Consider the following 13,194-nt stretch of genomic DNA (forward strand, 5'->3'; position numbering starts at 1 on the left):
GAATAGAATGTGGCAGAAATGACAGTGTGGCACTTTTGAGACTAGGTCATAAAATGGCATTATGGCTTCATCCTTTCTGTCTCTCTTGGATCATTGGTTCAGGGAGAAACCAACTACCATGTCATAAGGATATTCGAGAGGCTCTAAGGAGAGATCCCTATGGCCTCGGCCAACAACTATGTGAGTTAAGCCGATTCGAAAACAGTTCCTTCAGTCCTAGTCAGGCCTTCAGATGACTGTAGCCCCTGCCAACATCTTGACTGCTACCTCATGAGGGACTTGGAGCCAGAATCAGATAGCTAAACAACGTCTGAACTCCTGACCCACAGAAACTGTGAGATAATATGTGTTTTCAGCCACTAAATTCTGGAGGTAATTTGTTATAACTGACATACCAGCATGTAATATTTTGTAGTAAAAGATTTGAAAACCTTTTTATGCCATAGATAAGCCGACCACCAATGTTTTTAGTTCTCCTAAATTCTTACTTTTTTGTTAATATTTCTTTGGACTATCTTAGACTGAGAGATAGGCATTAACATCATTGTTAGCATTTTTCTATTTCTCCAAACTTGCCATATAGTTACTGCTTTACAAGAGTTGTTGCTCTATTATTTATTGTATAGTTATTCATTACTATTATATCTTCATAGTGAATTGTAGCTTTTAGCACCATGAAATGCCCGTCTTTGTCTCACTTAATGCTTTTTTGCTTGAATGTTACCATGTCTGATATTGAGTATAATCCTTGCTTTTTAGAATTTGCATTTACCAGTACCTTTCTGTTTTTCTTTTAGGCTCTTTTATAGAGAGCCCAGAATTAGGTTCTATTTTGTGAGTCAATCGGAAAATCTTTTCTTTTAAGTGACTTAAGTCTCTTTCTTTCTCACCTATACACATACACACAACTGCTATTTCTGATGTCAATTATTCCATCTTTATAAATGCAAAATAATCCATGGTCTTCCAGAAAACAGTGTTGTTTCCTTGCTCTTTTTTTATTTGTGTGTATTTCCCTTGATATTTAGGAAAATTTTTATTTTTTGCTCTAATGATTCCCTTTATACCAGTAGTCATATAATACCTTGGTCCTCTTTTTCTTTATGAATTGACTATTAGTTTCCTGCCTGGAGCAGTAATGAACGAACTTGAAACCACCTTCTTCTCTCATCTCTGTGCCGTGCACCATCCAATTTTGGTTAATAGCATTATTTTTCTTTCTTTCTTTTTTCTTTTTCTTTTTTTTTTTTTTCGTCTTTTTGCCTTTTCTAGGGCCAGTCCTGTGGCATATGAAGGTTCCCAGGCTAGGGGTCTAATTGGAGATCGGAGCTGTAGCCGCCAACCAACACCAGAGCCACAGCAACATGGGATCCGAGCCACATCTGCGACCTACACCACAGCTCACGGCTACGCCGGATCCTTAACCCAGTGAGCAGGGCTAGGGATCGACCCCACAACCTCATGTTCCTAGTCGGATTCGTTAACCACTGAGCCACGACGGGAATCCTAGCATTCTTTTTCTTTTTTTTGTCTGTCTTTTGAGGGGCACACCTGCAGCATATGGAGGTTCCCAGGCTAGGGGTCTAATCAGAGCTGTAGCCGCTGGCCTACACCACAGCCACAGCAACACCAGATCTGAGCCTCATCCATGACCTACACCACAGCTCACGGCAACTCTAGATCCTTAACCTACTGAGCAAGGCCAGGGATCGAAACCGCAACCTCATGTTCCTAGTCAGATTCGTTTCCACTGCACCACGATGGGAACTCCAGCATTATTTTCCTTAATATTATTCTTGTCATCAAACCAATTAAGTTTTGGTTTATAATATTCATTGTTTATTTTTGTTTATTTCTTTTTATGTCTGCACCTGAAGCATATGGAAATCATAGTCTTAACCCACTGGGCTGCAGCAGGAACTGCCAGCTGTTCACTTTATTTATTTAATTAATTTATTTATTTTTGCTTTTTAGGGCCACACCTGTGGCATATGGAATTTCCCAGGCTAGGGGTCAAATCGGAGCAGCAGTTGCTGGCCTACACCACAGCCACAGCAAGCAGGATCCGAGCCATGTCTGTGACCTATACCACAGCTCACAGCAATGCCTGATCCTTAACCCACTGAGCAGGGCCAAGGATTGAACCCTGAACCTACATCCTCATGGATCCTTGTTGGGTATTTAACCCGCTGAGCCACAATGGGAACTCCCCAACTGTTGACTTTAAATGACATTCTTTAACTCCCACATTTAACCTGTTAGACAATCAGTGAGATTATTCTACTTTTTTCTTTCTCTCCCTCACGGTTTTTTTTTTTGTTTTTTTGTTTTTTTGTTTTTTGTCTTTTGTCGTTTTTGTCTTGTTTTGTTGTTGTTGTTGTTGCTATTTCTTGGGCCGCTCCTGCGGCATATGGAGGTTCCCAGGCCAGGGGTTGAATCGGAGCTGTAGTCTCCAGCCTACGCCAGAGCCACAGCAATGTGGGATCCGAGCCGCGTCTGCAACCTACACCACAGCTCACGGCAACGCCGGATCGTTAACCCACTGAGCAAGCGCAGGGACCGAACCCGCAACCTCATGGTTCCTAGTCGGATTCGTTAACCACTGCGCCACGATGGGAACTCCTTATTTACTATTCTTATTCCCACTTTTGTTTTAGTCATATATAAGTAAATATATTCTGTGCACACCACTAGTATCTTTGCTGAAGTTTTCTAAGTCCTTTCTTAGTTGCTTGTAGTTTGTCCTCAGAAAAGACTCATGAGCATAATTATCCCAGATGTTGATCACACTGAAAACTTTTTTCTTTTTTTTTTTTTTTTTTTTTCTTTGTCTTTTTGCCTTTTCTAGGGCCACTCCCGTGGCATATGGAGGTTCCCAGGCTAGGGGTCTAATCAGAGCTGTAGCCACCAGCCTACGCCAGAGCCACAGCAATGCCAGATCCAAGCCGTGTCTGCGACCCACAACACAGCTCACGGCAACGCCAGATCCTTCACCCACTGAGCAAGGCCAGGGATCATACCCGCAACATCATGGTTCCTAGTGGGATTCGTTAAACACTGCGCCACGACGGGAACTCCCTGAAAACTTTTTTCTATAGCCTTGCTATTTATGGGACAGTTTGTCTGCATTTAAAATCCTTGGTCCAGGAGTTCCCGTTGTGGCTCAGCAGGTAACAAACCTGACTAGCATCCATGAGGACTTAGGTTCCATCCCTGGCCTCACTCAGTGGGTTAAGGATCCAGCATTGCCGTGAGTTGTGGTGTAGGTTGCAGACGGTGCTTGGATCCCACATTGCTGTGGCTCTGGCAGGGGCCAGCAACTACAGCTCTGATTTGACCCCTAGCCTGGGAGCCTCCATATGCCATGGGTGCAGCCCTAAAAAGACAGAAAGATGAAAAAATCCTTGTCCACCTTTTTTGCCTTGATTATATTGTAGATGTTGTGTTACTATTCTATGGCTTTGAATATTGCTGAGAACTCCGATGCCAAATTGGTTTTCTGTCCGTAGAAAATGACTTGGTCTTCCTGCGAGAAGCACAGGTCATTTTTTTTCCCCTTGTATTAAAGTATTTTAATTTCTTGGGATAAATCTAAGATTGACCGATTTAGGTCTATTTAACTTGGTGAATGGTGTGCCTTTTCAATGGGTAGATTCAGGTCTTCTCCCCTCCACACTCCTCCCCCAATAAAAGTGTTATTAAATCATAGTTATAAATATTAATTCTATTCCATTATGTTGATTTTCTTCAACAAGGCATTCAGAAATATGTATGTTGGATGTTTGTCTGATTTCTAGATTTTCTCTTTGATCCTTTTAAGCTCTTTGTTCTGCTTTTTTTTTTTTTTTAATCTTTTTGCCATTTCTTGGACCGCTCCGGCAGCATATGGAGGTTCCCAGGCTAGGAGCCGAATCGGAGCCGTAGCCGCCAGCCTACACAAGAGCCACAGCAACTCCGGATCCGAACCACGTCTGCAACCTACACCACAGCTCACAGCAACACCAGATCCTTAACCCACTGAGCAAAGCCAGGGATTGAACCCGCAACCTCATGGTTCCTAGTCAGATTCATTAACCACTGAGCCACGACGGGAACTCCTGTTCCGCTTTTCTTATTTCCATCCTCTGTGTCCTATATATTTGGTCCTAGCGGCTCTTTTTTGTTGTTTTAGGTTGCATTCCCTGGCACGCAGACTTTGAGACAGATACCTGTATGCATGAAGTTTACTGAAGAGTATCCTTGGAATCAACACCTGTGGCCTGTGACCACATTTAGGAAGAAAGATTGGACAGAAGGAGGTGCTGAGCTACAGGTTAGTGATATGCTGGTGGATGTTTAACAACCAGTTCTGGGGGTGGGGGGTGCAGAGCCCTGATTTGTAGCCTTTTCCAGCATGTAAATATTTCATCATGACCAATTTTAAGCTACCAACATACCATCCCCTGAACATGGCTCTGGGAGGAAATGCATAGTAACACCCACACAGATAACAATAGATGTAAATCCTCAGGGGCATAGAAGAAATAGTAAATGGAGTAAAAAACATTTAGGAAATAATGAGTATTGAGCATTTATTACTTGGTTTTAAATATAATTTATTTAAAGTTTATATAATTTAAGTTGTAGTAATGGCTATGGTTAACAACCTGGATGCAAAATTCCTAAAAATGTTAATTGGCTCTCACAAGCCAGGAGGAACCAACTCCAGCATACCATTCACCATGTTCAGTCGTCATAAAAGTCTCAGCCCACACCACAAAACTTTGAAGTTGGGACGGCCCTTCAGCACTGTTCCTCCCTGAGGCAAGGGCCTCTTTCTCTTCTCATTGGATGCAAGGCCACCGTGGGGGGGGGGTTAGACCTGGGGTGAGGGAGTTTTCTTTGGCCAAGGGAAAGCCCCAGAGAGAGGCTCAGCCACCAACATTCCAGCAGCTTGGGATAAGGGTGCTTCAGTCCTGAAGAGGTTATCTGGGGAGCACACCACAGGATCCACTACATTTATGTATCTCGTTAGTCTTGATTTATGCTTTGAACAGCATTTTTTTCCTGGTGTACTTTCATCTGTCAAAACTTGTGAATCTTGGAGTTCCCACTGTGGCGAAGTGGAAACAAATCCGCCTAGGAACCATGAGGTTGTGGGTTCGATCCCTGGCCTCTCTCAGTGGATTGAGGATGCGGCATTGCCATGAGCTGTGGTGTAGGTCGCAGATGCAGCTCAGATCCTGTGTTGCTGTGGCTGTGGCGTAGGCTGGCATCTACAACTCTGACTAGATCCCTAGCCTGGGAACCTCCATATGCCACAAGTGCAGCCCTAAAAAGACCAAAAAAAAAAACCCCCACAAAACTTGTAAATCTTGCTTTTGTTTTTTGTTTTTATAGTAATTTTGTATGGCTACTAATTTTTTTGGGGGGGTCATTATTCTTCATATTTGAGTATGCTGGATTTTTCTGGGTCTGTTTCTACAGATGTTATCTTTTAGAGAGAAAGGAGTTTTGTGGGCCTTTCCTGTTTTTTTCAGTGCAAGTGCTCCCTCTTCTGTTGCTACAGTGAAGAGCAGTTTTCTTAATTATAATGTGCTTTTTTGGTAGTCAGGCCAGATCTTAGCTGTTCCCACTAATTTGGGTGATTTCTTCCTGGAAGTGAATCCACGTTGATGTTATTGGGTTTTAGGGCTGCACCCACAGCCTATGGAGGTTCCCAGGCGAGGGATTGAATTGGAGCTGTGGCTGCCAATGGCAACACAGGATCAGAGCCGAGTCTGCGACCTACACCACAGCTCATGGCAATGCCAGATCCTTAATCCACTGAGCAAGGCCAGGGCTCGAACCGCGTCTTCAGGGATACTAGTCAGTTTCGTGAACCACTGAGCCACAGTGGGAACTCCTGATATTGTGCTTTAAATATCCTTTTTGTTTTTCACCTAACACGTATTTAAAATATATCTGTGCACTAATTTACACCTAGTTTGTTGCTTTTAGTTGATACATTTCTTCCAATCTGCATCCTCCCTATTTTATGTACCTGTTCCCTTGGTTGATATACCTAAGTTGTTTCTACCTCCTGCTATCAGGGAATGAGCACTTGTATATGTTCCCATGGTAATCTACATGACATTTTTTCTTAGGCATACACCCAAAGGATGGGAATTTGGGATTACAGGGCACACAGACACGTAACCTCAGTAAGTATTTCCAAATTGCTTCCCAGGACAGCTAAAACAGTTTATGTTTCCACCTCCTGTGTACAAGAGGTCAGCTTCCCCACACATTATGCCAAGACTTGGTATTAACTACCTCTTGAATTTGCCATGCTGGTAAACAATACATCAGGTTTTGACCTTAAGCTTCATTTTTTTTAAAAAAAATTTTAAGGTAAAATTGACAAATAAAATTGTAAGATATTTTAAGTATACCTCTTAGTGATTAAAGCTTTGTAATTTTGTATCTTGTTTAAGAAATCTTGGAGTTCCTGTCGTGGCTCAGTGGTTAACGAATCCGACTAGGAACCATGAGGTTGTGGGGTTGACCCCTGGCCTTGCTCAGTGGGTTAAGGATCCGGCATTGCCGTGAGCTGTGGTGTAGGTCTCAGACTCGGCTCAGATCCCATGTTGCTGTGGCTCTGGTGTAGGCCAGTGGCTACAGCTCCGATTAGAACCCCTAGCGAGAGAACCCCCATATGCCGCAGGAGCGGCCCTAGAAAAAGGCAAAAAGACAAAAAAAAAAAAAAAAGAAATCTTTCCCCATCCTAAGTCACAGAGATATTCTCCTGCTTCTTCTTCCACTGGCCTCATAGTTTTACTTTTCCATTTATACCTTTAAGCCATCTGAAGTTTACCTTTGTATTTAGTTTACCTTAATTTTTCTTTATATTGTGAACCAGTTTGGAGTTCTCGTCGTGGCGCAGTGGTTAACGAATCCGACTAGGAACCATGAGTTTCAGGTTCGATCCCTGCCCTTGCTCAGTGGGTTAACGATCCAGCGTTGCCGTGAGCTGTGGTGTAGGTTGCAGACAACAGCAACAACAAAAAGACAAAAAAAAAAAAAAAAGAGAGAAATAATACTTCTATTTTTCTGCAGAAATTTTTTTTTTTTTTTTTTTGTCTTTTTGCCATTTCTTGGGCCGCTCCCATGGCATATGGAGGTTCCCAGGCTGGGGGTCCAATCGAGCTGTAGCCGCCGGCCTACGCCACAGTCACAGCAACGCAGGATCCGAGCCACGTCTGTGACCTACACCACAGCTCATGGCAATGCCAGATCCTTAACCCACTCAGCAAGGCCAGGGATCGAACCCGCAACCTCATGGTTCCTAGTCGGATTTGTTAACCACTGAGCCACAACGGGAACTCCTATTTTTCTGCAGAAATTTTAAAATAAATATTTAGGAGTTCCTGCATGTCGTGGTGCAACCGAAACGAATCTGAGTAGGAGCCATGAGGTTGCAGGTTTGATCCCTGACCTCGCTCAGTGGTTTAAGGATCTGGCGTTGCTGTGAACTGTGGTGTAGGTCGCAGACACAGCTTGGATCCTGTGTTGCTGTGGCTGTGGTGTAGGCTGGCAGCTGTAGCTCCAATTAGACCCCTAGCCTAGAAATCTCCATATGCCTCAGGTGTGGCCCTAAAAAAAATAAAATTAAAAAATTAAATTAAATGAATGTTTAACTGTATTACATGCTTTTGAGTTCTGACTGTGGTGCAACAGGATTGACAGCACCTCTGCAGCACTTGGATGCAGGTTCGATCCCCAGCCCAGCACAGTGGGTTAAGAATCAGGTGTTGCCACAGCTGTGGCTGGGATCTCATCCCTGGCCTGGGATCCATGTTTTTTGCCTTGATTATATTGTAGATGTTGCTTTACTATTTTATGGCTTTGAATTTTGCTGAGAACTCTGATGCCAAATTGGTTTTCTAGCCTTAGAAAATGACTTGGTTTCTTGCCAAGAAGCACAGATCATTTTTTCCCTTTGTATTAAAGTATTTTAATTTCTTGGGATAAATCTAAGAGTTGCCCTAAAAAGACACATACACACACACAATTTAGTTGATAAAAGTATTATTTGTTCCTTGAAGACTTGATAAAACTCACAGTAAACCTATATAAGCCTAAGGCTTTTTTCTAAGGGTAAGATCTTTAATTACTTTTCAGTTTATTTACAGATATTTTGTCTGTTCAGATTTTTATTTCTTTGGCCAACTTTGGCATTTTATAATTTTTCAAAAATCATCTACTTCACTTAAGTTATTTAGTGTATTCATCTATAATTGATCATAATATTATTATTTATTAATCAATGAATTTATTACATTTATAGTTGTACAATCATCATCACAATCCAGTTTTGTAAGATTTCCATCCCACACCCCCAGCTCATCCCCCTACCCCCCGAACTGTCTCCTTTGGAAACTATAAGTTTTTCAAAGTCTGTGAGTCAGTATCTGTTCTGCAAAGAAGCTCATTGTGTCGACCATAATATTATTTTATATCTCTGTTGTATTTGTAGTTAGTTCCCTTATTTCATCAATCTGATTATTTATATCTTGTGTTGATTAACTCATTAGAGAGTTATCCATCTTACTCATCTTTATAAAGAAGACGACAAAAATAAGTTCTAATATAACTGAAATTACAGTAAACTTAATCAGTTAAATCCGTCAATGAGAAGGCAAATCCTTACATTGGAGCTCAAACTGGATTTAAAAATTGAGGTCTAAAAATATATTATTTATAAAAGACACACACTAAAATGAAAGAATATGGACAAGTTGAAAGTAAAGAGATATAGACCTAAGTTGGCCTTGATAAATTGATCATTAAAATATTGATGATTTCAATCTGAAAAAAAAAGAAAGTAAAGAGATATAAGTAGATGTTTCAGGCTAGTATGAACAGAAACACCAAACAAACAAACCCAGAAACAAAACAGACAGCTATTTTATAGAAGATACTTTCAAGGTACAAATTCAAGGTGAGAAGTATCTGATAAAACGTAAGGAGTAGACTTTGTGCAGACAATCAAGAGCTCAGCCATATGGAGATATCAAGTAGATAGTTGGATGTACAGGACTGGACTTTAGGAGCAAAGTTCAGAAGCAAAGTAAAAGCTGAGATATAAATCTGGAGTCATCAGCATATATGGTACTTAAAGCCGTCGGACTGAGTGAGGCTGTCAAGGAAGTGTAGACAGGAAAAGAGGTCCGAGGAGTAAACTCTGAACCACTGCAGCATTTTGAGGTTAGGGGGATGAAGAGGAACTAGCAAAAAGATGTAGAAGTGGCCAGACAGCTAGGAGGCAAACCAGGAGAGCGTGATGTCCTGGAACCACGGGAGAAAATTATTTCAAAGAAAGAGAGTGATCGGCAGTTTCAAATGTTGCTGGCAGGTCAAGTAAGAAAAGGACTGACCTTTGGATTTAACAGTCTGGAGTTCATTGGTGACCTCAGTAGGTGAAGCTTGATGATGGAGTTGGGGTAAAGATCTGATTAGAGTAAGTTCAGGAGAGGAGAGGAGTTTGAAACAGTGAGTTTACACGGTCTTTTTTTAAAGGAGTTTTGCTGTGAAAGGAAGGAGAGTGATGGAGCAGTAGCTGGTAGAGGAGAGGGACCTAAGAGAACTGTTTAAGTTGAGAAAAATAACATCATGTTAGAGAGAGAAATTCAATGGTACTGAGACAAATGGGAGAATCACTGAACCAATGTCCTTGAACAGAAGAGATGTAGTGTGCAAGTAGAGAGGCTGGCATTAAATAGGAGTCATAAAGGAGTTCCCGTTGTGGCGCATCAGAAACGAATCTGGCTAGGAACCATGAGGTTGCGGGTTCAATCCCTGGCCCCACTCAATGGGTTAAGGATCCGGTGTTGCCATGAGCTTCGGTGTAGGTTGCAGACGAGGCTCGGATCCCAAGTTGCTTGGTTGTGGCTGTGGCGTAGGCCAGCAGCTGTAGCTCCAATTGGACCCCTAGCCTGGAAAATTCCATATGCCGCAAAATAAGTAAATAAATAAATAAATAAATAGGAGTCATATGGTTCATCCACAGTTAAAATATATAAGTACAAATTCAGATAATTAAGGAGATGCGGTGGTAGACGTGTAGGGAGTTAAAAATGACTGCTTCCATTTTCTCAGTGCACCTGGGAGCTAGGTCATCAGCAAAGAAGCTGGAAGAGAAGATCTCAGAGATTTGAGGAGACAGGAGAAAATATAGAATGTTGTCCAAGAAAGGCAGGGTGAATGGATTAGGGAACTACTGTATATTTGCCAGGCAACATTATGGGTCAGTTGATGTTAAGATTATTTAAAAAGAAGACCAGGAGTTTCCACTGTGGTGCATTGGGATGGGGTGGCATCTTGGGAGGGCTGGAAGAGAGGTTTGATCCCCAACCGGCACAATGGATTAAGGATCCAGTTGCAGCTGAGGCATAGATGGCAGAGAACTCCTATGCCACCGGGGGGCAGGGGGAGGCAAAAAAATGAAAATAAGACCAGTCAGGAGTTCCTCTCGTGGCTCAGTGGGTAGAGAACCTGACTAGCATCCATGACCACAGCCAGATCTGAGCCGCATCTGTGACCTATGCCACAGCTTGCGGCAACACCAGATCCTTAACCCACTAAGTAGGCCAGAGATGGAACCCAAATCCTCATGGATATTAGTTGGGTTCTTAACCTGCTGAGCCACAACGGGAAATCCTGCTTAGTTCTTTCTAATTGTTTGCTTCTGCTTCATTATCAATATCCTCTTTGGGGACATTTATTTGGCTTGTATTCTATTAATTCTCATCTTGTAGAATAGGTTATTTATTTTTTGACTTCCTAATTGTCTAGTTCTTTTTCCCTATGAGGTCATTTTCCTTCACACATATCAGTTATCTTGATGAATAATGGAAGGAGAAACAGGTGGGAGGAGTCAAAACTTAGGCTTTAGTTTATACCACTCCTGGCAACTGGAAGGGTCCAACTTTTCATACCCTTATGTATACTGTTCTTCTCAGAGGGCTTTGCCCCTTAGCAAACCTCTCTACACCCTAGGCTTTGTTCTTCTCTTAAGAATCCATTTGTCGGAGTTCCCGTCGTGGCGCAGTGGTTAACGAATCTGACTAGAACCATGAGGTTGCGGGTTCGGTCCCTGCCCTTGCTCAGTGGGTTAACGATCCGGCGTTGCCGTGAGCTGTGGTGTAGGTCGCAGATGCGGCTCGGATCCCGCGTTGCTGTGGCTCTGGCGTAGGCCGGTGGCTACAGCTCCGATTCAACCCCTAGCCTGGGAACCTCCATATGCCGCGGGAGCGGCCCAAGAAATAGCAACAACAACAACAATAAAACACAAAAAGACAAAAAGACAAAAAAAAAAAAAAAAAAGAATCCATTTGTCTAGCCCTCTAGATGAACAGAAAGCTGCTGAGGAAAGGTAAGAGGAAACCCTTAGATGCTTGTTGGTTGAGCTGGCATTCACTATTTATTTATTTAGGTCTGATAAATTCTATATTTTCAAAAGTTAATTAAAACATATACTGGAGTTCCCGTCGTGGCTCAGTGGTTAACGAATCCGACTAGGAACCATGAGGTTTCGGGTTCGATCTCTAGCCTTGCTCAGTGGGTTAAGGATCTGGCGTTGCTGTGAGCTGTGGTGTAGGTCACAGACTCGGCTCGGATCCTGCATTGCTGTGGCTCTGGTGTAAGCCGGTGGCTACAGGTCTGATTAGAACCCCTAGCCTGGGAACCTCCATATGCCGTGGGAGCGGCCCAAGAAATGGCAAAAAGACAAATATATATATATGTATATATATATGTACACATATGCATATGTATTTTGAAAAATGCGTATATTATGTGTTTGTTTATTCTTTACCCCAGTATTATTCCCCTGCAAACCTGCTTTCTGATATTGTAGAAGGGCTGATGGGAAAGGCAGTGATCTTCTCTGGGCAATGTGGTGGATAGAAAAGAGCCCAACTCAAAATTTCTCTCCCAATCTATTCTCTGTGTTGGGAGCCTGCCCTCCTCTGTCCTCCCTTCTTTATCAAATCATAACCACCTTCTAACCCTCCAGAATAAAGCCTCTTGTTGGCTTTCTTTTCTTCTTCTTTTTTTTTTTTTTTTTTTTTACCCATTTATTTCTTATTCCTGAGGCATCTTTGGGCTTGGACTGGGGTGGGGAGGGGTAGACTGTGCCACTTTGCCATCATATCAGGGATTATTTTGTGACAGCCTACCTCGGTGTGTGTTGAAGCTTTGTGTTTCAAGTAATTTAGAGCAGAAGATATTCTTTCTTGAGTGGTCAATGAAGAGGTTTAACATGAAGAACCACAGGCAGAATATAAAAAGCGTAGGATAGGCAAAGCGATGTATATACATGAAAGAGGAAAATAAGCATTTTACTGAAACACTGAAATTTACTTTCAACATGTTTTTGTTTAATCTTACTGTCACTTGGGAATCTTCTTAAACCTGGAAACAAGATAGAGAAAATTAACCTTATTATAAGCTGTGCTTGAACACATTTGCGGGAACATAGATAACTCACAGGGAAATTGAGTGACCCTAGAACTCACAAAGGTAAACTAGTAAAATTAATATATAATCCCTATTTATAAAAGTCACCTTAACAAGGCAGAATATCTCCTATGACCAAAATCAGGAAGAGCAAGCCTCAGTAATAGTTCATTACTTATTAGACAGTATTCTTAAACCTAAAATTAGAACATGGCCTAAAATATTAACAGCATCCAGGGCATGGACTTGTTTGTATTTTCCGAACTTTCAACATGAACATGCATTACTTTTTTTGTTGTTGTTGTTGCTTTTTAGGGCTGCAGTCTAGGCATATGGAGGTTCCCACGCTAGGGGTGGAATCAGAGCTACAGCTGCTGGCCTACCCCACAGCCACAGCAATGTGGGATCTGAGCTGTGTCTTCAACCTACACCACAGTTCATGGCAAAGCCAGATCCCTGACCCACTGAGCAGGGCCAGGAATTGAACCCACATCCTCATGGATACTAGTCAGATTCATTTCTTCCACGCCACAATGGGAATTCCTGAACATGATTGCTTTTGTAATTGGAAAGAAATTATTTTACTGAAATTTTCATAAGGAAATCATCATATAAATATATAAACTTGTGCAAAGATATTTGCTGCAGCGTTGTCTGCAGTGTTGAAAAAGATACAGATTTCTATCAGTAGGAGAACAGTTCGCTAAATTGTGA

The 13,194-nt window shown here is 42.0% G+C and overlaps 1 protein-coding gene across 6 annotated transcripts in view; it reads left to right on the top strand.

Moving 5' to 3' along the window:
- The window catches only part of LARP4 (La ribonucleoprotein domain family member 4), a 176,304-nt gene that overhangs the window by 28,284 nt on the left and 134,826 nt on the right, over window positions 1-13,194 (top strand). For 5 of the 6 annotated variants that reach the window (XM_021091657.1, XM_021091644.1, XM_021091647.1 and 2 more), the window contains exon 2: window positions 4,172-4,312. In XM_021091657.1, coding sequence (XP_020947316.1) covers window positions 4,217-4,312 — 96 coding nt within the window. In that variant the 5' untranslated portion in view covers window positions 4,172-4,216. Of the gene's footprint in view, window positions 1-4,171; window positions 4,313-13,194 lie in introns of those variants that run through there. The other variant, XM_021091646.1, reaches the window with a different exon arrangement.

This window comes from Sus scrofa, chromosome 5, assembly GCF_000003025.6.
Source record: "Sus scrofa isolate TJ Tabasco breed Duroc chromosome 5, Sscrofa11.1, whole genome shotgun sequence".
Classification (NCBI taxonomy): domain Eukaryota; kingdom Metazoa; phylum Chordata; class Mammalia; order Artiodactyla; family Suidae; genus Sus; species Sus scrofa.